The 23,671-nt window shown below is 37.5% G+C and overlaps 1 protein-coding gene across 1 annotated transcript in view; it reads left to right on the plus strand.

Moving 5' to 3' along the window:
• The window catches only part of AHR (aryl hydrocarbon receptor), a 59,907-nt gene extending 50,764 nt beyond the window's left edge, over window positions 1-9,143 (plus strand). Inside the window, exons 8-11 of the mRNA XM_048951691.1 lie at window positions 748-857; window positions 1,724-1,865; window positions 2,662-3,928; window positions 7,632-9,143. Coding sequence (XP_048807648.1) covers window positions 748-857; window positions 1,724-1,865; window positions 2,662-3,928; window positions 7,632-7,787 — 1,675 coding nt within the window. The 3' untranslated portion in view covers window positions 7,788-9,143. The remainder of the gene's footprint in view (window positions 1-747; window positions 858-1,723; window positions 1,866-2,661; window positions 3,929-7,631) is intronic.
• The last annotated feature ends 14,528 nt before the right edge of the window (window positions 9,144-23,671 follow it).

The raw sequence follows: 23,671 nt of genomic DNA on the forward strand, positions 1-23,671 counted from the left end.
ACCTTTGGATCACCACACATCCCATTTCCTACTCTTTATTACTACTTTTTTTTCTATATCTTTCTACGCATCTCATTGCACACTCACAACTTCTTTAAAGTTCTCCATCTCCCTGATGTGCACTGAAGTATTGCATTTTATTCATGGCCAACCCTGACAGCTATTGCCTATACTTCTGTGATGTATCTCTTGGAAAGCTTAAATACAATCCCAAGGCCATTCAGTAACAAAAGGGTGTAATTCAGAGATGCACTTTATTTTTTAATAATTTTGAAAAATTGTAAATAATAAACTCTACAGTTTTGTATAACTAAAGTTAGGCCCCTACTTAATACTACATGCAAGAAGTAAAAATAGGTAAATGCAGTGAGATGAGGCCTAGTAAAAAGTGTATTTTATTGAAACAAATGGGAGCTGGCTCTTGTAAAAGTATATGGTGAGTGGTGTAGTCATTTGTTCGAAAGTTTGGAATTTAGGAGTGTAGCTGAACCGTAATATGCATCTTTATTTAATGATCTAACAATTTTGCAAACCTGTTTCAAGTCACTGAAGCCAACTAGTAAAAGTTTTATGATTTTTAACTGCATTTTTTATTAGAGCACTCATGTTTCTGCATACAACTGATATTGCTGCAAAATGTAGGTAACATTTACGTCTAAAATGTTCTAGCCATAATTATCTTGCCTGGCGTTTGTTCAGTGAGATGGTTCATCAGCAATGTTGCAATCTTTTGCTCTTACCTTTCAGAGGAAAGATTGTCTTGGGATACACTGAAGCAGAGCTGTGTATGAGAGGAACAGGATACCAGTTCATTCATGCAGCTGATATGCTTTATTGTGCTGAAAATCATGTCCGAAGTAAGCTCCATTCTTCAAGAAAGACTATGAGAAATCAAGTCGTGTTCACAGTAAAAACATCGAAGTACTCAAACTTCTGTCATCATTAACAAAAAACATACTATTCATTTTACATGATCTTTTGCTCTTTGTAAGAATTTACACTCAATGAAAATATATATTTAATATCCCTATTTAGAGCCTTTTTGGTTCTAAATTTCAGTTTCTGTCACATCTTGCTCTTTTCCTTCTCTGCTCAATCTGATTTCTGCTATTCAGCAGGTTCCTTTGGACTTAGTGAAGATTTCAGAGATTACTTTTTTATTAGGAAATAATATATTTTCTTTTGATAAATTTTTATGATTAATTTCTTAATTAGCATGCTAGTGTCTTATAAATTTCTGTTATTGAGTCGGGTGGCATGATTTGTTTCAGATAAAAATGTGACAAGAGTACTTTGTTTGTGTTTGATAAGTAACTATTTGGTGGACTTCTTTATTTTGTTGTTAGTTGTAATATAATTGTCTTTGGAAGGCATAAAAATGTCTTTGTGAGATTTTGTTGCTTTTTTTCCTGGAAAGCTGTTTTGTTACTTTAGTCTCCTTGTATTCAGGATGTTGTTGCCTGTATGTTGTGGATATCTAACAATTACTTGTAATTTTGGCTATTATTGCTTTTATTTTACTGATAATTTAAAATAGACATTTTAAAAAGTGATTGATTGTCATATTGCACTAGGAATACATTATTAGTGCTTTACAGAAATGTGTGACTGAGGATGTGAGATTGTACATTGCTCTGCAGAATGGGATAACTTTCATGACAAGCCAGATTTTCCTATTTTACTTCACTTGACAGTAAACAGTATGTTTACTCTTTAACTCTAGTGATGAAGACAGGTGAGAGTGGAATGACTGTCTTCAGGCTTCTAACCAAAGAAAATCGGTGGGCCTGGGTACAGGCAAATGCACGCCTTGTCTATAAAAATGGAAGACCGGATTACATCATTGCCACACAAAGACCTCTTACGTGAGTCATCATTGTATAAAGCACTGTGCTTCAGAAACTGAACCTTTTTCATTGATCTTGTTTACGTTCAGAAAGTTGTTCTTCACTTTTAAATAAGTGTCCTTCAAATCTGGAACTCCAAAAAAAAAAAAAAAAATCTTATTTCCTAACAAATGTTGGAAAGGATTTTGGTATTTCTTGTATGGCATAGTTCTTATTTATGTATGAGATCTTTGACATTTTTATTTCATGTAAATAGTAAGAGTAGTACAAGTACCAAGTTTTTCCATCTAAGGTATACTTAATTCAGAATTCTCGTTAGTAAAGATCAAAAATCCCAGTAGTGGTTATGTGGAGGAAACAGCAGAAAGTATATATTAAGGTCTTTTGGTGCTTAATTGAATTCGATATAATAAAGAATTTAGGATTACAGGTAAAATAATTTTTCTAGAGGAGTTTGTAAAATGATGAAAATTAATGCTTTACTGTTGAAGTATTCATTTACTTGCTTTATCAAGAAAACCACAACAAATGGTAAAAGGCCAGTTACATTCATTTCAGCTACTAATACACAGAAAATGGTGTATGCTATCTAGATTTAATTACAAATGTAACACATAAAGGTCATATTACAGTCATAAGCTCCTTATTTCGTAATCTCCCTCATTGAGTCAAGTTGAGCTGGAATAGCTAGGAATTTGAAAAATGTCTTCCAATAGAATAATTTATTTTTTTATATAAATTCCAGGGGACAAAAAGATTACTGTATAACCATTGAGTGCTGCAGTATTATGCTATATACGTGATTTATTTTCAGAGATGAAGAAGGAGCAGAACATCTACGGAAGCGTAACATGAAATTGCCCTTCATGTTTGCCACTGGTGAGGCTGTGTTATATGAGCTGTCTTTCCCCATGTCCGGCTTATCAGATGCCTCTCAGACAAGGAGTAAAACCACCACAGGAAAAGGAGGCAAAACTACATTACACAGGGATTCTGTGGATCCAAATTCCCTTCTAGGTGCCATGTTAAGGCAAGATGAGTCTGTGTATCTCTGTCCTCCAGCATCACACAAACTTTCCTTTGAGTGGAACTTCTTTGCAGACAGCAGGGATGAACTGAGTGGTGTTGTTAGCAGTGACTGGACAGATAGTCTCCTACCTGCTGGAAGTCACAATATTCTCAAGAGGGAATTAATGGAGTGTTCCCAGGACAGCAGTGTGCCGCCTCCTGAAGACAGTGCAGCGCTCTTTCAAGATAACAAAACAAATGATTTGTATAGCATCATGAAAAATCTGGGTATTGACTTTGAAGATCTAAAGTGTATTCAGCAGGATGAGGAGTTTTTTAAAACCGAATTATCTGGTATGGATGATATTGGGGACATTGACATCACTGATGAAATCCTGACTTATGTGCAGGATTCCTTAAATAAGTCTGACTTCTTATATTTGGGCTGTAACCAGCAGCAGCCCCTGGTCGAGAATGCTGGTTGCTTGGTACAGCAAGAATTAGATCAGCATCAAATTCATCAGCATCAGAAAGAGCTCATGGAGCAGCAGCAACAACAACAACAACATCAGCTCTGTCAGAAAATGAAACATATGCAAGTCAATGGGATGTTCACAAATTGGAGCCCTGGCACCAGCATGCCTCTTTGCTCACAGCAGCAGCCCCAGCAATACACGTTCCCTGACATGCAAGCCACTGCTGCTGAGTTTTCTTACAAATCAGAAGTAAATGCTTCACCCTATGCATGCAGGCAAGAATTTGTTCCTTACAAGCAACCCACAGCATTGATGCCACAGCTTTCTAACTTTTCCCAAATGGATTTCCCTGTACCAGGACTTGACAGATCAGCCTATTCTGCTTCTTCCAACTTGGAGGATTTTATTGGTTGTTTGCAGCAGGCCCCTGAAAATCTTGACTGTGGGATAAACTCTGAGTCGGTTATGCTAACCCCCCAAACATGTTATGCAGGTGCTGTTTCTATGTACCAGTGCACGCAAGAAGCACAGCCAAACAGCATGGATCAAATGCAATATGATCCCATGATGGCAAATCAGCAAACATTGTTAAACAAGGTATGGTAAACAGCACTGTCACTTTGCTTGTGTTTTGAATCACATTTTTAGTTGTTTTCAATGGCTGCTGGGATGCAGTTTGTCATAATTGAGTTGCTGAGTTTGCAGCTGGTGGGTTATCAGTGAGTGCTTTGATTATTTTCATGAGACTGAACTGAGTTGCATTTGATAGAGGTTTTGTATATATGTATCTGCATCCTGGTAGCTCTCTTTGGCACTAGTGAATTGGTATGTCGTACCTACCAGTAATTTTCCCAAAGGGAGCAAAGGAGAAGCAGGTTGGTCAAAAGTTTGGAATTTGTGTACACTTTTAGGGGAACAAGATGATATCAGCAATACTGTCTGACAGATTTATCTTCATGGAATGTGTTGTAAGGGTCTGGAAAAGTATCTAGATATTGTTGTAGTGTGGATGTAAGGAAAAGCCAGCTTTCTCAAGCTACTATTTAAGTCTGCTGAAAGCTAAAGGGGGGAAAATAATTACATTGACTTTTGTTTTGCATTTTTACATTATTCTACAGAAAGTGGAAATAAAAGCAGAAGAAAAGAGGAGTCTTGCTCTAGCACAAAATACAATTTTAGGTGTAGTTTCTCATGGGTAAAATTAATTTTAAAATTAAAAGAAGAAAACACAGTTGCTGATTTTTGCATAGCCGTTGCTGAGGTCTTTTAATTTATAACCTTTATTTCTGTTAATGGTGCTTGAGTACAGGGACACACTTCTTTTTTTTTTTACTCCAATGAGTTTATGTGGTAAAGTAGTGATCCTCCTGTAAATGCTTCTGTGTATAAGCATTTACCAAATTAAAATATTAATTGTTAAATAACTACACAAACCATCAGTGAGGAATGCAAGTAGAACATACCCAGTTCTTGGTATGCATAATACAACTACAAAACATACAGTTCTTAAAACTGTTTAATTTGTGGAAAAAATCTAATTACCAAATTACGTAAGTTTAGCTAAAACAGTTCAGAAAATGTCCAAGGGCTGAAATATCATGAGAATACTTTGACAAGCTGCAGGCACAGGGCTTGCACAGCACTTGAGTGTTTTTTGCAGAGCTGTGGCCAGTGTTATTAATCCAAGATAGTGCTTGATAACAGGGATGCAAAGCATTTCCAGGATCATCCAAGTTCACCCCTGTAACAGAGCTAAAAAATTTTGGTTTTTTTTCTAAAAGCTATGCTGATATAACTCAAAGGTTTTGATGAGCCAGTACGTAAATAATTCCAAGTTTGACTAATAACTAAGACAGTAAATATGACTATGACAGTAAATACACTAAATGAGTTCCTACTGCTTTTTATTTGCTGGAACAGTGTACTGCCATAATAACATTTCTTTTAACTTGGTTGTCATAAAAGCATGAACAAAGGCTACTTTTGTGAAAATTTAGCCTTTGTCAGAGTGTTCAATTTCCAATCATTTTGCCATGATGTATGCATGCTTTATGGATCTGGATAGCATTGCATAAGCGGATGCCTAATGAAGAATTGATGCTACTCTTCTGCATGTCAGCTCTTGTTTACCTCTGAAGAGAATTGCTGAATGTTTGTCCACATAGCTTAAAAGAGTGGCACACTTCTTGATGAGATGAAAAAGAATTATTCCCCTTACACTGTTTACATAAGAGTGATTGTAGCTAGCTGACAGCTATCTCCAAGTCTTAGTAGGTCCACAACTTACTTATGGTTGGAGAAACTGCCTGTCCTAAAACAAATAGCATGGTCTTCTGCAACCCATACTGCTTCATACTGGTCAAATAAAACCGAACCAAAACAAACAAAAAAAAACAACAACAACCCAAAATGAAAAACCATCAGAAAAATCCAAACCCCCCAGAACAACAAAAGAAAAACAAAACAAAACAAAAACCTACAACCTTTTGTATGCATCCTTTTGTATCAGACTGTACTTAGTTTTGACCTTTATTCTCATCTGCCAATTAACATTTTTATTGTCTGAGTGCAAAGTAAGATTCTGAAATTGTTGATGAATGTTTAAATACAAAGAACGTTTGTTTTCATGTTACCTGGAAGTGTCCTTGGTGCAGGAAAAGACAACCCAGTATTTACATATGTTTGAATTCCAGAGGTATCAGAGGAGATAGTGAAACTTTAAAATAAGCACATTCATAGGAAGTATTTAGTTAGAAGTATAGTTGCTGCACTTGAAGTTGTAGTGTTGTAAAGCATCATCTGTACCAAAGCAAATTTATTTATTGTTAGTAGGGAGAATGTATCACAACATATGATAATAAGTAAATTAGGTTTGACTTTACTGGCTGCTAGTAACTACAGTAAAGCTGTGAGTAAGTGGATAGCAGGTGTCACTTCGGAGTGGGGGACTAAGTCTGCCCTCCTGATGTCACCTGGAGGCTGGACAGTGGGTGGACTTCAGCTCTGCCAGTGCAGATTGCTGTCCTTTCCTCAGCCTCCCAATGGTTTCTCCACAAAAAAAACCAGTGGGATTAAAAATAGTCTGTTGTGATTGTCTGCCTTCTCCTTCTGCCTAACTTGTAATTAACCTGTGATACCCACAGAAACTCTTTGAACTCATGCATTTGCATTAGGAAAATAGCCAGCGTAGTCTCCGTCACCAAAGTGTTTCAGTGGGCAGAAAGGCATTGGATAAACTGATGGCTTGTTTAAGGTCAGTTCCTTTACTAAACAAGAGAAAACATGCTGACTACTTGATTCTGTGCAGAGAACTTTGTTAGAAATTTTATTTTAATGAATGCACTTCTCATATTAACACTGAAGTAATCTACTGCTTTCACAAGTTATTCTAACTTATGTTATTCTATCTTTATGAGCATGGCATATTTGATTTAAAGCGTAATTCACACAGCTGTAGTCTGGTCATTAAGAATTTAGAAGAACAACTGCATGTTTTACCAAATTTCCATGTTTGCCCAGCAGGAACAAAAGAAGTTTCCACAAAACCAGTATGTTTTGATAGATGAATGAGTGAATGTATAACGTATGTTTTAAAGACAAACCTTGAGTGAATGAATGAATACTTCCAATGTAGGCTACTCCCAAAGACATAATAGAAATGTTTAAATATTTCTGTGAATTTTCTTTGTGTGATCGAATGGAGTATTTTGTAGAAAAAAAAAAAAAATTTCATAGCATGACAGGAAGCATTACATCATATGGTTAAAATAATCCTATGAACAATTATGTCAAGAATGATGAAACCCATTCACTGCTATTATTTGGTGTTGTCAATATGAAGACCATTTGTTAGAAAGCCCATCCTTTGATAGCTTAGCCTGTGGGTTGAATGCAGTACATTTCAGCAAACAAATAGGACTGAATACGCATTCCTGTAAGAGCTGTAAATCTATATCCCTCTGCAGACATGAAGCTATGTAAATAGGTTGCTTTTAAATGTAACAGCTGGATTTGGAATTTAGAAATACTCAGATTTTGCTTTCTACAAATGGAAACTATATTATGCTTTAGAAAATGATGATGTTTCTTTCCTTCACCTGAAGCAAAACTCTCACTAACTTCAGCAAGGGTAGGCTTCACTGGTGATTAAGCCCGTACTTTAACACAAAGTTTTAAAGCTATGGATTGTATTTCAAGATGGGCTTATCCAATCTGTTCATTCAGGCAGATTCTAGAAGATAAATGCATCAGTTTTCCATACTAACCATTCATATTATCTTCTTTTTTTTTTTCCCACCAGTTCCAAAATGGTTTCAATGGAGGAAATGTAAATGAAGCATATCCCTCTCAGTTAGATGTGATAAGTAATTCACAAACTGCCACACATCTTCAACCTGTTCATCATCCAACAGAGCCCAGATCCTTCCCAGATTTGGCATCTAGTGGATTTATGTAATTCAGATCTAGAGCTCCATCTGTGATTTTGTCTGGGTATCAGGCTGCTCTGAGGAAAAGCTTGATAAGTCTGTCTTTCAACATTGGACTTCAACAGCTAAATTAGATTTTGAAAAACTGAGGTTGATTGCACTATGTACTGGTGGATATGTAATCCAAGACCCTAACTTCTTAGGGTGGCAGGTGGAATTAAAACTCTTGACTTAAAAATATGCACGTGCTGTTTTCCATCAGACTGACTGTGTCATTGTGATATGGATTACATATGTACTAAAGACTATGTCATGCTATACAACATAAGATAAGGCAAATGGTTTTGTTATTTAGAAAAATAATTGGGCACTTTACAAATAGCACCATTGGCACAAGGAAGATAATTTCACACTTGGATTATTTCCAGACTTCATGAAAAAAAATAATTAAAAAATTAAAAAGCTCTGAAATGAGAATCAAAAGCACTTAATTTAATGCATACGAAGCTCTTTAATCACTTATTTTATATGTAAATCCTTTTGTTTTAAGTCTCCATTTCTAGCACTTTAATAGAAGGCTTAATACAAGGATACGATATGCAAATTCAGGTTTTCTATGGAACAGATCCCTTGCATTCCTCCTTTTCTCGTCAACCTTAAGTGCCTCACAGTTTAGCTACCTTGTTTCTGACAGGGGCTTGTCTTAGCAAAACTCACTATAGATGTCATCCATATTCTGTGAACTTTTATCTAACATCTACAGTGCTACTGGCTGTATCCTTTTCTCCCCCCCAAAGACAATTTATTTAGAGTATGACTTAATTATTTATCTATGAATTTGTTACACTATGATCAGGAGCTATTAGTGTTCTGAATTTAGTTCATCAAAAGAATTTTGGTTTATTCTGTACTGCTTTTCTGCTTTCTTCAGGTAATACAGGGTATGTTAAAAAAGCAGATTTTGCCGATGGGGAAGAGCAGTTCCTCAGGATTGGTTTTAGATTATTAATGTTGAAAAACATGTGCCTTATCTTGTGTTAAAACACTCATAATGTTCTTTAGAAATAACGCAAGGCTGCTCTATGCAAATACTTTCATTAAAATGGATATTGAAAAGATTTGCATTTTAAATAAGGGGGAAAGGAGTCTCAATAATGAGTGGTATTGACACTTTGACCGCAGGTTTCAATGTTCATAGTGGGGAAGGGGTCAATTTGGGTTAAAATTTTATTCCTAGCAACTTGCACTGCAACGGACCGAGAGGCTATTCCTTTAATGTATTTGTATATGAGCTTTGTGCAAAATACGAAAACGGGAAAGGAAACAAAAAGTCATTAGAGAAATTCTACTTCTAATTGGTTTGATTTTCAAGAGGTTAAAAACAACAACAACAACAACAACAACAAAAAAAAAAAAAAAAAAAAAAAACACCGACAAAGCATCATTCTGGTTTTTGTTCTTTTTTTTCCTGAGAGGATTTTTAGAATCGTAGACACCAATGTTTGGTGGGAAATAATAGGCTACATGAAAGTACAGAAGTGTGTATATGTTCAAAATATTTCATACTCTTGCGTGTTGTGTAGTTCATATATGATAAAATGTCTTTGTAAAATATCTTAAACCAGTTAATTTTAAACGTTACATCATTCCATCTTAATATTTTATTACATTTGTTATATATAATATAAAGTGGCAATGTAGCCAGTTTAAAGCAGGCAAAAGTAAACAGGCTCCCTTCAGATGGATGTTAACATTGCTTAATAAAAAGACAATCACTTTGAGTTGGAATGCTTTCTCAGATGAAACATGCTTTCTTATTGGGAGAGCATATCTTTCATTTTGGGATATTATATCCTAAGCCAAACTTAATTTGGTTACAGCTTTTCAGATGACTGACTTCAGGTCTTTTAAGTGAAATTATTATATATGAAAGGGACATTAAAAAATAAATTATTATTCAGGAAAAGATCATAAGGAGATTGCGAGTTCTAATACAAGATTGCTTTTTAAGAACAAACAACAGTGTTTCAGACTTCATTTTTAGCACGAGATATCGCTAGCAAATTTGATTAACATCATTTGAATTACTTGGTCGCCCTGTCATTTTTTATGTAAGATCTTGCTTTAAACCAATATCTAAAATGTCTTCCATATCTAGTTAGTGTATGATGTTTTAATTTGAACTTGAAAATTAGAAGAAAATGCTGTAAAACAAGAAGGTTTAAAGGGATATGTTTTACATCTTACAAACCAGTGTAAATCCTCTTTATTACATTAGTTTAACCAAATACATGTTGTCCTATCACCAAGTGCCAAGGATGCAGCACCACAATTGTGCTGCCCTACTTACTGTAAACAAATTAGTTGTTTGTATGAATATCAGCTGATTTTGTGCATTATCTTACGTGTACTACATTGTCTGCATTAGTGCACTCTTGATCTGCACCAAACTGTACCTACAGTGCACAGATGTTTCTAAATTGGATCTCTTAGTCCTTCAGGTCTGTTATAAGTAAGATATAACTCAGTGTTAGACAGTATTACTATCCATTTTTGTACAAGTTTTCCTAGCTCGTTTTTCTTTCCAGGTCTTCTCTTTCATCTGCTATGCCTGCACATACCATGCAGTACATCTTTTGCATTAAGGTATGGTTTTGTAGCGCTGTTGCTGATCTTCAATAAAGTTTGTAAGGCATAATATATGGTAATAAAATAATCACTTGAATGTAGCGGAAATGTATGTTCTTTTACTGCAAAATGTTTGATTTCAGCAGTATACGAAAAGATATATTATGATGCAGTTACTAATGTTTTTGGAAACTTGTCATCTAATAGTTTATGAACCTATTGTTATTTATGTCACTGTGGACTTTGCACTTCTGAATATTAGATGCAAATACAATGCACATAATTTAGAGTAATGAACAAGTGTGTATTTGCCCATGGAATTAGTATTTTCCTTTTAAACTTGCATGAAAATGAGTTTATTAATAAACATTGTAAAAAGTAAGCCACAATTAGCAGTTGAAAGGCTTCTATATTCGTTGCTTAGTGAACAGTAAGTTTACAGTTCCAGCAGGGTTAGATCTCTACGTCGATGTTGCAAAAAATAAGGTAAGCATTTTCTGTTTTGAGCTCAGTTTGTAGCCTATTCATTGTTTATTTAGTAAGTTCTGATTTTTAACAATTCACTTGATTTCTAATTACTGATATTACTCTTTAAAGTACGGTATGTTGACTTTGTGTGATAATCTTTTAAAATCAATTACAATTCTAAAGCAGATGTTTAACTGTAATTCTCTCTACAGTTACCAGACTTAAAACTTTGTTTGACTTAATGGACAAGACATTAAGTGGTTACGAATATGCTATTATCTTATAAAGTATTAAGACACACGTCTTATTGAATAACTCTGCACAGAAGTCATCTTGTTTACTCCTCTTGCACAACACAAAAAAAAAAAAAAAACAAGCTAAAATAGGAAAGTTATTTAACAAGGCTGCAAATCTATTAAGTAACATCTGGGAATAATCAATCAATAATGTGAACCACACAAGCCATCCTTTTTATAGTCTGTTTTATTTGTTAAAGAGAGATCTTCAAGGCACGTGGTCAGCCTATTCCCAGAAATGTACAACCTCACTGTCCAGTTCTCTCTGAATGAGGAAGATAGTTTCTGTACTTAGCCACTTTCTTTTTGTTATGGAATTCTATTTCTGATTCATCATGTAAGATAACGGTCATTCAGAACCGTCAGTATTTCACTGCATCATAAGCAGAGGTGGTTTGTTGGTGGAAGTCGTTACCTTATCCGAGGCTCTGTAGGAGAAAGGCTTTCCCAAGTAGTTCTTATGTAGATGAAATGCTTTTCCTAGTGAAGAACTGCATTTCCTGCTCACACATTTAAACTAAGATTAACAAACTTCATTTGTTGATATTTTGTTCATCTGTGGAAGGTCTCTCAGCTGGCTTATTAGATTAAATTACCATCTATGAGAAAAGCCTGATTCCAGTTTTTTTAATATTTTTATTCTGATGGTCAATTAAATGGACAGATTCTCTTCCTACTTAGCAGGCCCTTCTGTATAAGCTAGTGCTGTTTAAACGATTCTAAATCAAAACAGCTTTATTCATCCAGGATACGTGTTGGAGTTGATGTTCAATTATTAAATTCTACCTGTTGTATAATCCACTTTATCTGAACATTTAGTAATTTCCAGCATGGGACACTGTCCACTTTTTACCTGCTATTACTGTTGTTCCTGTGAACACTATTCACTTTGACTGCTTACCGGGTCTCCAGGAAAAAGGTAATACTCATTCTTACTCTCAAGCAAGTACTGGTGCATTGCTGCTTTACTTTAGTGGTGAACCTGTATTTTATAAATCCCCTGATCTCATAAAGTTGATTTCCATTATAAGAAGTGAGGCATCAACATTTAAGTGCAAAATATTCAAAGATTCAACCTACAGTGTGCAATCAAAGCAATAGGTCTATGAGATCGTGAAGAGCATTTTCCTATTATAACTTTTTTTTTTTATTAACAGCTGGCTGACATTGAACACAATTATATACAAAATTTAAAGCAGCCAGTCTCTGAGAAAGATGTGTTCCTCAACACAAAATCACTGTAGTGGTTATAATGTATGCGGAGGCCTAAAGAGTCTTATTTTCTCTTGAAACCAGCTTGGCTCCGAACAAGCAATATTCAGAAATTACTAACTAAACCAGATTTTGTACACCAATGTAAAGGTTCTTTGTGCTCATGACTGTTTGGATGTCTAAGATACATTCAAGCAAAACAATGAGATAAATATTCTTATAAGAATAAGAACAGGAAAATTGACAGATACTGGAAGTGATTGAAGTGTTTTGTGCTGCATAAAAATAATATTAAATATAACAATTCCTCCTGTATTTATGGAAAGACAAAGCAGAAGAAAAAAATTATTTTTCTCCTTTTCTGCCACTCACTAGTTATGGAGGTGAAGGCTTCCCTCGTAACATAGAACAGTGAGCATCTTTTCTGTGGTAGGTGGTATGAGCCAGAGGAGCTTGGCCCTTGCTATTAAAAGTAAGAGCTAAATTAGAATAAACTATTAATTTTTTATTTTATTTTATTTTATTTTATTTTTTTTGTCACTGGTCAGTGAAGGTTAAATAGGGAAAAGCAGAAAGCGAGAGGATGACCTCATCTGTAATGTACTTGAAATATATCTGAGGGTATTTATATCCATTTCTAGTTTCTGAATCATGTGGAAAGGTCGACATTTTTTGTAATAGCAAAGTTTAAAACTTCAAAGTCTCTGCTTAGCTGCCAACTACCTCAATTCTTCTATAGCTATTCAGATCCTGGCAATACTGAACTCCTTGGCTATGAAGTCCTTGAGAGGTTGCAAACCAGGTGTTTCCTGCATCTCTGTGGGGCCCACCAGTTAAGTGGTTTCAGAACATACTGAACTAATGTATCTAAAAGAAGCCAGAAATCAAGTCTTCTGTCAAAATGAACTAGTTGACAAGCAAGAGATACAAATCAGCTCCCTCCTCTAGCTTGTTTGGCAATAGGAATAAAATCAAGATCTCTGAAGTGGTTCATAAAATATCCTGAAATGAAACAAACTCTCTTGTTTTAAAAAAAAAATATCTTCCACTTTTAAACAAATAGTTTGCAAATAACTAAGAGAAGAGGGGTCAAGAGATGTATCCGTTAGTCTAGTACCTACAGTATCCACTTAGGACAGCTGGGTTCTTTAGAAGGAGGTGCTGAATATCCAGGACAGTTTGTGGACCAGCAATTAGGGTACTTATGTGCTCATCAACAGCATCATCTTTCTTATCTTGTGGGGTGAAGTGTCATCAATTCTCAATTGAGATTTTAAAGTAAAATAATATATTTTTTAAAAAATTAAGAAGTGCCCAATTTTCATGCTTATGCATCTACAGTAGATGAAAGGTCTCTGTGGCTGAAAGAAACATGTTAGAGATGATCTTAGCAGAGAGAGTATTCCCTTTAACTCTCCATGCTTATGTATATGGTTTCTAAAGCACATATTTTCCGAGTTCTCGTTAACAGTATTATAATTAGATTTCTTTTTTTTTTTTCCTAGAAAAGCTGTAGATTGCTGTTCCAGACTAGAAATGGAACTGTAGAGGATTACTTACTGGTAGATCTTCAAATACAGCTAATCATGGTTTCCCATTAGCACTAATCATTATGAAAAGCAGAATTGTCCTTTGCTTCCAGAAGTCCCGAAAATTACTGGACAAAATGGTGCAGCATTGATGCATCCATGGTTGGTGGCAGGTCTGTTGCTGTGTAACATGCACACACATAAAGGGCACACTGTGATCATGGAAGGCACATGAACGTGTGCTAAAGAATATTTTAATAACACTGGCATCTAATCAAGCCTTTGAAAGATAACAAGAGCCTGTGCTGCTTTATGCAATTGTAAAGAAGTATCTGCCCCAAGTTTCAGATCTGTGCTTAAAATTAGCACATAAACTTGCATGCATGTAGCTTTATGGCTCTAGTCTACTTTCAGTCCCTCAATAGTTCTTAAGAAAATAAATAAGAAAATTCTGAGGCAAAGAGAAATGTTGCTAACTTAACACTATAATTTTAATCTTGCCAGGTAAAATAACAATGGCAGGAACTTAAGGCCAAGAATATTATTGTTAAGCAGGAAAAATATGGAAATAATCAGTTAAAAGAATGTGAGTAAACCTCATTAATGTGCTTCTAAAGTCAAGCTTTTCCACTTAAATATAACTGAGTGAAGTCGCATTCATCAAGATGGTTAGATTCCCTCCCTGTTTTAGAAACATCCAAAACCAGCACTTAGTGTTTTTTGCTAAAGACGGGAAAGATGCAGAATTTCAGATTCAGCTGTGACTTCAAAACTTGTGGAAATTCAAAGTGCTTTGAAGTCAGCATGTCAGTTTCTCTCTAGTAATAAAATGTGGACCAAAATGAAACATGTGGAAAAAGACCAAGATCTGAGTGGATGCGCCCTAGGAACATTTTATTTATTTTTAGAAGTGGGGTATTTGTGTAGTAATGATCACGCCTGTTTGCTTACTCTTGGCAGTCATGTAAACATTGCCAATCTTTTAGAACCTGCTCTAAAAGATGCTAACATAACAACTGAAGCCCATCATTTAGATGCTGTAAATGCAGTTTGTAGTCCCTGATGCTTCCTAGTTAAGAGAGGTGAATGCTTCTGCAGGAAGGACAAAGCATTTTAAGAATTGTTCGGGTGACCTTGGCAAACAGCACCTGTATGGCCAAGCAGTTTTGTTACCCTTTGGGGCCTGCACAGCAGGAGCTGCTTCACAGGCTGGGCAGATTTTTGTTTCTCAGGGAACAAGGTGATCAGTCTCCTGCCACCATGCTGCTCACAAGGTGGAAGAATAAGGGCAGGCAGTACCCAAAAGTGCTGTTGAAGTTCTTAACCCCTTAACAGGCCCTGCAAGGAAGATCCCTATCATGATGTGTGTCTCGCCATGGAGCCTTGAGCTCCGTGCAGACCGGGCTTGTCTGAGACAGTCATGGGAAAGTGGTGTCTCCCTTTTACACAACAGCCTTGTAGCTGTGATACAGCTCCTCCTGCTAGGGCTGGGCTGGTTGCACACTGTGCTCAAAATCCAGAGCATTACAACCAGCACATCAGTTGAACCCCCGGCCAGGAAATAGGGATAATTGATCTATACATGTTAATGCTCAAAATGAGCTGACTTCCCTCCTTGCAAACACAGATCAGTTAACAGTGTTGTTTTTTGGGTGGTTTTTTTGTTTTTTGTTTTTTTTTTGGTTTTTTGTTTTGTTTCTTAAAGGGGGAGGGAGAAGATTCCAATGAGTTGGATAAACAGGATGATTTATAACACCAAATGCCTAAAGCAAATACCAATCTATTTTAGAGTCTGTTTTCCTTTGGTGAAGCAACTGTTGGGTCAGCTCTTGCCCACTTTCAGCTTTCAGTTCTTTAAGCCCCTTGGGGGATGTGACCAGTTTGCACAGCTGCTGGGTTTGTGCTACCCACTATTTCCAGTTTTGCCACACTTTAATACCACTGTACTTTAGCACTTTGTTGAGTGATTGTCACTACTGCAGCTCAGAGGTAACAAGGTCAAGGTGGCACAGACAAAAACAAAGGCATCTAACATACACATTTGTGTGTTAGCTTCAACAGCTTTTCCTACTTTGTGGCATTCAGGGAGTTTCTATATTCACTTTAGTAGGTTGCTTGTTTTAGGGCTTGGCTCAGCCTTACAGCAGAGATGGCACACGGGACAACTCTCCTGAGCCACCACCACTCCTCCCCTCTGCCCCCTTTGTGGTGGGTGCAGAGGCCTCACCTTGGTGCCAGACTCAGGGCTGTGATAGGTGAGCACTCCATCTGCTTCTGAGTCAGACCTTCCCCTGGAGCACTCTTTCTCAACTTCAGTTTTTGTGCAGTTAATTCTGCCCAGGAGGAATGAAAACAGTGCCAGCAGTGAGAGGTAGGCATCAATTCCCTGGTAAGGCAAACACCCAGAGAAGTCTTGCAGCCCACTCATGTTCTCTTAGAGGAGTGGAGCTTCTACAAACTGCTTCCACCCGTTGCCTCTTTGAAGCCTTTTATAACTTCCTAGTTGTAACCAAAAATTTGAGAAACACTACTCTAAAAATAGCATGCAACAAATGATGAAGGGCCCCTTCCGTCCCTCAAGAGCCAGTATTTGACCTTTCCTTCACCATACTGTATTTTTAGTAGTATAATTTCAGATACAATTACCTACACTCAGCTTCTGAAATCATGCATGAAGTCCTTTTCCAGAGCCATATTAACAGCTAGCTGCTCAGCTTACTGGAATTAGAAACCAGATATGTTGTTTTATTTACAATATAAAATCAGACTGTGGTTTTGGTGTAGATTGATGTAATAAAGGGAAAAGGTCCCTTTGGTGTTCTTTAATTTATGACACACTGTAAAATGTCCAGGCAGATTTTACCTAGTAGCAGAAATAGGAAAAATAGTAACTCTTGGCTGAAGATTAAAAAAGTCTCACCCGCTGTGCATGTATTTTGAGATCCTGAACATTTGGGAGCCAATCAGCCACTTATCCGTTCCTGGGATCATGCTCATTTGTAACCACAGTGCGGGCTCTGTGGCTTTCAAGGTTTTTTGTTGTTAGTTAGTTCACCTAAATAAAATCATTCATATCTGATGAATGTCAGTACGGTGCCATTAAGATCACATTAAAGAGATCTTAAGGCCAGCATTTTTGGCCTTGCAGGATAAATTGTATCCTGTTCTGATTTTACTGATTCTTATTGTCTCAAAGCCTGCTTTTCAGGCACAGTGGAAACTAAAAATAATCAAGCACTGTGAATTGCAACTACACTGTGCTCATTACCCTGAGTACATATTCTTGTCATCTTTCTGCTGGAGTGTTTCCTGGTGAGCTGCATAAAACAAGCTAGGACCTGTGTCTTTCTAAGCTTGTCATAAGATTGTTGAAGCTGTCCTTATCAGTCCTGAACCTTCAATGTTGCTATTTCATGTTACAGCCTTGTGTGGAAGTACATCACCTGACTGACTTTAACCAACTGTATCAGTAAACATGAATACTACAGATGAACCACAGAATGATACGAAGGCCTCTTACATCATCTATTTCCTCTCCCTCACTGACAGAGGAAGATACCTCACTGGTATGCAAGAGCTTCATCAGTCTGATTACAGCAGCTATGGTAAACCTTCTCCAGTGATGAGAAAGATCAGTTAATACAAGTTCTCCACGAAAAAACATTTTCCCTCCATTCATCATCTCTTTTCTTGCTCTTCACTTCTTCCTCTCTCCTTAAGTCATTGTCTGTGTGTACTGTCTCCCAGGCCGGCACGCAACAAAATATTTATTGGCTATTACTCTCTCATTTTGTAGTTGAGAAGAACATATTCAGTAACTGGCATTTCCATATGACATGCAATAAAACAGCCAGTATGAGAAGACAAGTTAATGAAATAGACCAATCCAGCAGAAAGGGCAGGTGAACAGCTGCTATTTTTTCATCAAAAGAAAGCATCTTCCTCGAGAAAGTCCTCAAGTCTTTCCTTTTTTTTTATCATTGTGCTTCTGAAGCATTTTAACAATATCAAGGATTTCCTTCCCCCATGCCAAAACTGAATATAGTCCATTACATCAGTGCTGGATGAAGAAACGTTACTTGAATCATTTGTTCACCATATTAGATACATACATGGGAAAAAGTCTTGCTTCTTCTTTATATAAGGAAATTTCTTATGCATGCCAGATTTGCATTGGTTTGGTTTTACTGAATGTTGCATTGCTAACTTATGTCAAATGTTCTCTCTAGTGTCTCACTGTCAATCACTGAGAATTCTTTGTTTTCTTCATACTTTGCGATAAAAGCATACTGTGGCAAACTTAGCTCAGTGGTCACTGAAAGAGGTGACAGCCTGCGTTTCTTAGACGATAAAGATAAAAAGTGAGAACTGTTCTGATAGAAGAGGATGCAGCAGGGAGTTTTTGGATAAAACTGTGAAGATAGACCAGAATATCAAGTGATGTTTGGGGAATGTTAGGAAATCCAGTGATGGCCCCTTGGGTGTCAGTGGGAGGTGCAAATGTGTTGGGCACTCAGAGCTCAGCTGAGCTGGCTTGTACTCCGGGAACAGCCTATGTGACTTAATGGATTTCTTCCATCTTTAATTCATGACTCTGCTTAGTCCATGATTGAGGCCTTTCGTTCTATGGGAAAAGTGTGTGTGTACAGCCCAGGAGGAGATGCTTGCCTGTGTGTGTGTTTCAAACAGCTCCTTGTTGCTTGCCAAATTGCTTTCTCTTTTTGGTTTCAAGTATTTCTGAAGGTCGTACAAAACCTTTGGAAGCAACTCACCAAATTGTTTCAAAATGAATCCAGAGATACTGGAAGGGGGAGGTGTTTACTCCCCAGCTGACAGCCTGAGTGTGTCATATCTGGGCCTGCAGTGGGTGTTCACTGCTATCATCAGCATGCTCTCAGAGCAGCTGAGCATACATCTTCCTTTCTCCTGACATTGTTTTATCTCACAGAACTTGACAAACTACAGCATAAATTTTTTCTCAGATTCTTTACAGAAATTCCATGTAAAGCTGCTTTAAAATATTTCTGGCGTTGTTTGTGGAATCCCTTTTTGTTTATGGGAAGAAAAAACAAAACAACAAAACACAGTGTATTATATATAACCCACTGGTCCTCTGTCTTCCTCTGTGCTCCCATCAGTGTCCTCTCCCCAGCTGTTCCTCCTCACCTGGAGGCCCAGTCATGGTGGATTTAGTTTAGCCTGCAAAGTAAGAAAATTAACTTGTCTGAAGGTGACAGGTGGGTTTAGAAGTGGCCTACCTTACTTAGGAACAGTATGCCTCAGGAAGGAGATTGCTTGTGACTATCCATGTAGAAAAACGCAGACCATACTTGTAAAAATAACTCCACTCTCCACAAGCACCTAAAAGAGCCCTGGCAGTTGCTGGCTCTGACTCATTTTTGGGTCTCCTATTTTGCTCCTGTTCCAGCAGTGATGGTTATTGCTTTGAATCTGGAGATGATGATCATTCATATGAAACAGAGAAAAGTTCTTATGCCTGTTTTAAACATGAATATGCAGTAAGATTGGAAAACATTTTTATTTATTTATAGACAGACTTTTCTGACTTCTTCTACAACCTTTATGTCACCAAAGCAAAAAGATAGAAAATATTACATTGGAACCAGAATAGAGCAAAATAGAGTTCTTTCCTCATTTCTGGCTTCTCCCTGCTTAGTCCATTAGGTATTTTTCTAAACTGGCTATATACCACTTAGAGTGGCTGATGAAATAGGAAGAATTACGTATGTTATTTTCTAAACACCTTTGGAGGCTTATCTTTTTTACAGATAGAGAAAACAGCTTGTGTGGTTTTCCTTTTCCTTTTTTTTTTTTTTTCTTTCTCAGCCGCTCAGCAACTTCTCAACATCTGTATGGTTTCACAGAACATAATCCCTACCCTTCACTGAGAAATTGAAACTTTTTCTGTATTAGCAATCTACTGGCAAGCCTTGCTGGTATGCATCTTTTCCTTCTTGCTCAGCGATAATGTCATCATCCATTTTTCTCTTAACTCTGAGGAATGGAGAGTGACTATTTGAAATAATTCAGGGTTGCAAAGGGAAAGGATCTGTTACTGCATGTAATGCTAGAAGTAGCTTTCTTCTGTATGTTATGGAATATTAAGAACGTGACTAGAGCATGAGATGGAGATCAGTCATTTCATTACTCAGGATATATATAGCTAGTGGTTACACAAATAAATCTTGAAATTCTGAACTTGAGAATTTTATCTCCCTGCCCTCATCAATGAATGACACTCTGGGAGATATTCAGGTACCTAATCACAGGCATCTAGTGCCATTTTAGATGCTTTGGGCTATCCAAGGCATCTACATAAGCATTTCACAGCATTTTAGAGCAGCAGCTGGTAGACCAGAACAAGCAGATGTCTAAGCCTAAGCCAGGCACATGAATCACTGCCATGTTGTGGCATTCTCACATTTCTGAGGCACACTTAGGAGCAGAAAATATAGTAAACGCGTACATCCCTTTTACATTCTGTCATGATCTGCATGTTTATCATGTAAAAAGGCCAACAGTTTGAATTACCTTCCATCTCATGGATGTGGAAATTAGAAGGGCAAACTGACCTTAGTAATATCTTATTTTTCTAGTTAATCAGCAGATCATAGTCCCTTTTTGCTCATATGTGATTAGCATTGAGCTTGCAATGATTAAACTTTTTTAAGCCTTAGTGTGCCCAAGTTAATTGTATAAATGAATGTCACCACACAACAGCCTTCAACATAAAACCATTCTGATTAATTACCTAACACAGTTAGCTGAGTTACATACTGCTTGTAAGCATCCTGTCACCAAAAGTTCTCTCTTGAGAGTTTGTTCCCCCCTGTGCAATGGGGAAAGAGAGCGTTGATGAGAAAGCTGTTCCCATGGCACTGGGTGGGAGCTGCAGCAATCATTCCAGGCTGCCTTGGGCACACCTAGATAAGAGCAAATCTGGCACCTCAGTTTTGCTGATACTGCTTGGCACCCAACTTCGTTTTTTATGTTCATTCTTCTTACTTTAGTTCTCTGGTCTGACGAGGGAATTAGACAATTTCTGAAGATGTATTCCTGAAGTGGGCTGTTTTAAACCTGACTGTGATCCCTGATGCATATGCTCTGCATGTATCTGGGTAGGATCAGCTCGCTGGAACAGTGCTGGTTGTTTTTCACAGATGATGCATCTACTCCTCTAGTAGATCTCCTGCCATAACTGCTCCTCTCTTATCTCCTATTTATCATTCTGAAAAGTCTTTGTTTGCAGCTGAGGTAATGGGCCAAAGACAAACTTTCTGAGCAGGCCAAAAATTCTGTGAACAGTTCTGCACCTTTTTACAAGCTGGCTGATCACTGACTCAGTCTCAGAGGAAAGGGTCACCTGGGACTCATAAGTTGTTGTAAGTGATTAAATCATGCAGGCTGTCTATCCAAGAGAACATTTTACTCTAAATAAAATAAAAATATGTTCACAGAGGCGCCAGGAAGTGTACTGAAATGTGACACTACTCGGAGCCCTCTCTTCTGCAGGTTGAAGAAGCTCAGCTCCTTCAGGCTTTCTTCAGAGGAGAGGTGCTCCAGCCCTCTGATGATCCTTGTGGCCCTCCTTTGGACCCATTCCAAAAGCTCCTCGTCTTTGCTGTGTTGGAGACTCCACGCACAATACTCCAGGTGGGGCTTTGCAAGGGCGGAGCAGAGAGGGACAATCCCCTCCCTTGCTGAAGCCCAGGATACTGTATGCCTTCAGGGCTGCAAGTGCTTGTTGGAATAGAGGTAAATAAGAGTCACAAAAGAAATGTGTAATGTATTGCAGAGTCCTGATTTATGCCCTCTTGTCACTTCATCCAACAAGTCTTCTCCCTTCCTAGATGGCTTGTTGGCCAAATGTGTGTGCTGACAATACAGGCATTTCATTTTTCAAATACATGCAATTTACCTGAAGCTTTAAATTACCTTTGAAAATACTTCTGCTTCAAAGAAGTACATACTAATTATCCCACACCCATCAATAATAACTTCACTTTCCCAAAAAAAGCAGTGGTGCAGCATTTTTCCTTGGCTTTGTGCCAAATTCCAATGCATTCATTAAGGTTTTATAACTTTTTTTTATTATTATAATCTGATTTACCCAAAATACCAACATGATCTGTTCCAGAAAGATCACTTACTTCGGCGTTTGTGTGACACATTTTCCTTGCAGTTCTACACAAAAGAGTGACTTCCTTTGAAGTCACGCAGCCACTGTCACGTGTGCCCAACTGTCAACATAGCTGATCTATTCCAACATCTGGGTCCCAACAGATGCTAGATAGCATCAGCCTTCAGACTCCTTCTTTGTGGTTAGTGTAATGATAACATAATATTTTGCTTTCATCCCCTTGACTCACTGTAGTAGTCCTTCCCTATCCCTTGAATTATAATTTCAAAAGAACCTTCTTCTATTTAAATCCATGTTTATCATGTTTTATCACATTTATCTGGATTCTACTATCAGTTAGTGAGCACTGATGTACCTTGTGGAAGAAAAAATCATGTCACATCAGGCAGAGTTTTAGCATAGTTTCATTCAGTTCCAGTCTTTTTTTACATACCAAAAAGGGAACTAAAAATGTGTGGCCACTTCCTCTGCCTACTGCAATGGAAAAAGGTGTGCATTGTCCAGAAAATGGAAAAATAAAGTAGAGCATAACATCCCCTATACCAACCTCATTTTCAGTCCCTAGCTAGAAGTAAAATATAAAGCAGGACTAGACTAGTTTGGTATCCTATTTTCTATATTTCCTTTTTTTACTAAGTATTTCCAGTTTCTGCTTTATCTTCACAAGTATGTCAGAATAGATTCAGAGGAACTCAGCTCATTTTGATACATTCCCAAAAGTACTCCAGTCCTTTCCTGGCAGAGACTCAGACAGGGAAGCTGCTGAGTGGCAGTGACTGTTGTGGGCCAGTGCACCTGAGGTCAGGGCACATGAGGCAGCAGCAGAACTTCCAAAATGGAGGCAGGAGTTGCTGAACACCAGAGATGATGGTTGTGAAGACTGGGAAAGAACTGCAGGACTGGGAAAAGTAGTGCTTAGGTCCTCGGTGACCAGTTTTGCTCAGAGAGGACCGGATAAAACAGGTAAAAATCCCTATCTGTGTTTGTGTGTGTATCATCTCCTCATTCCAGACTACTCTGTTTTCTCTTGTGAAGAAGTCAGAGCAGATCAGTTATAGCATGTTATTACTGGAGTCAAAATGACATCAGTTTGTTTCTAAACTTTCTGTTTTTCAAGACTGCAAAGGAAGACGTTGCTAATGCCATCTCGTAAAATGAGACAAGAGAAAGTGCCAGTATTCACAACCTGCAGTGGTGCAGGCACTGAACAACTCAAGACATGGATATTTCTAATCTGAGCAGGGGCTCTCATGGAGAAGGTTGTTTGTTTTACTTTTATTGCCTTTACCCCGGCAGATTTCATTCCAAAGTAAATATTTCACCTTCCCACCCTCCACAGTTATGACTAAATCTTGATGGAAGTGAGGAACCTGCAGTCCTGGTTGCACTCCTGTGAAATGCTGACCTGTTTAATGGGGCTGACCTAAAGCACTGGAGATTACCCCAGTGATAAAATATAACTACTCTCTTGCTCCCCATGCAAATATGAGGCATTTTACTTTAATTAAGATTGAGTCAGAAAACGTTTCCATATTCCCTGTATGCAGAACTCAGCATCTGAGACTATTTTACCAAGCATTTGAAACTTCTTTTGATTTAGAGATTCATGCATGAATCAG

Source organism: Lagopus muta, chromosome 7 (assembly GCF_023343835.1).
Source record: "Lagopus muta isolate bLagMut1 chromosome 7, bLagMut1 primary, whole genome shotgun sequence".
Classification (NCBI taxonomy): Eukaryota; Metazoa; Chordata; class Aves; order Galliformes; family Phasianidae; genus Lagopus; species Lagopus muta.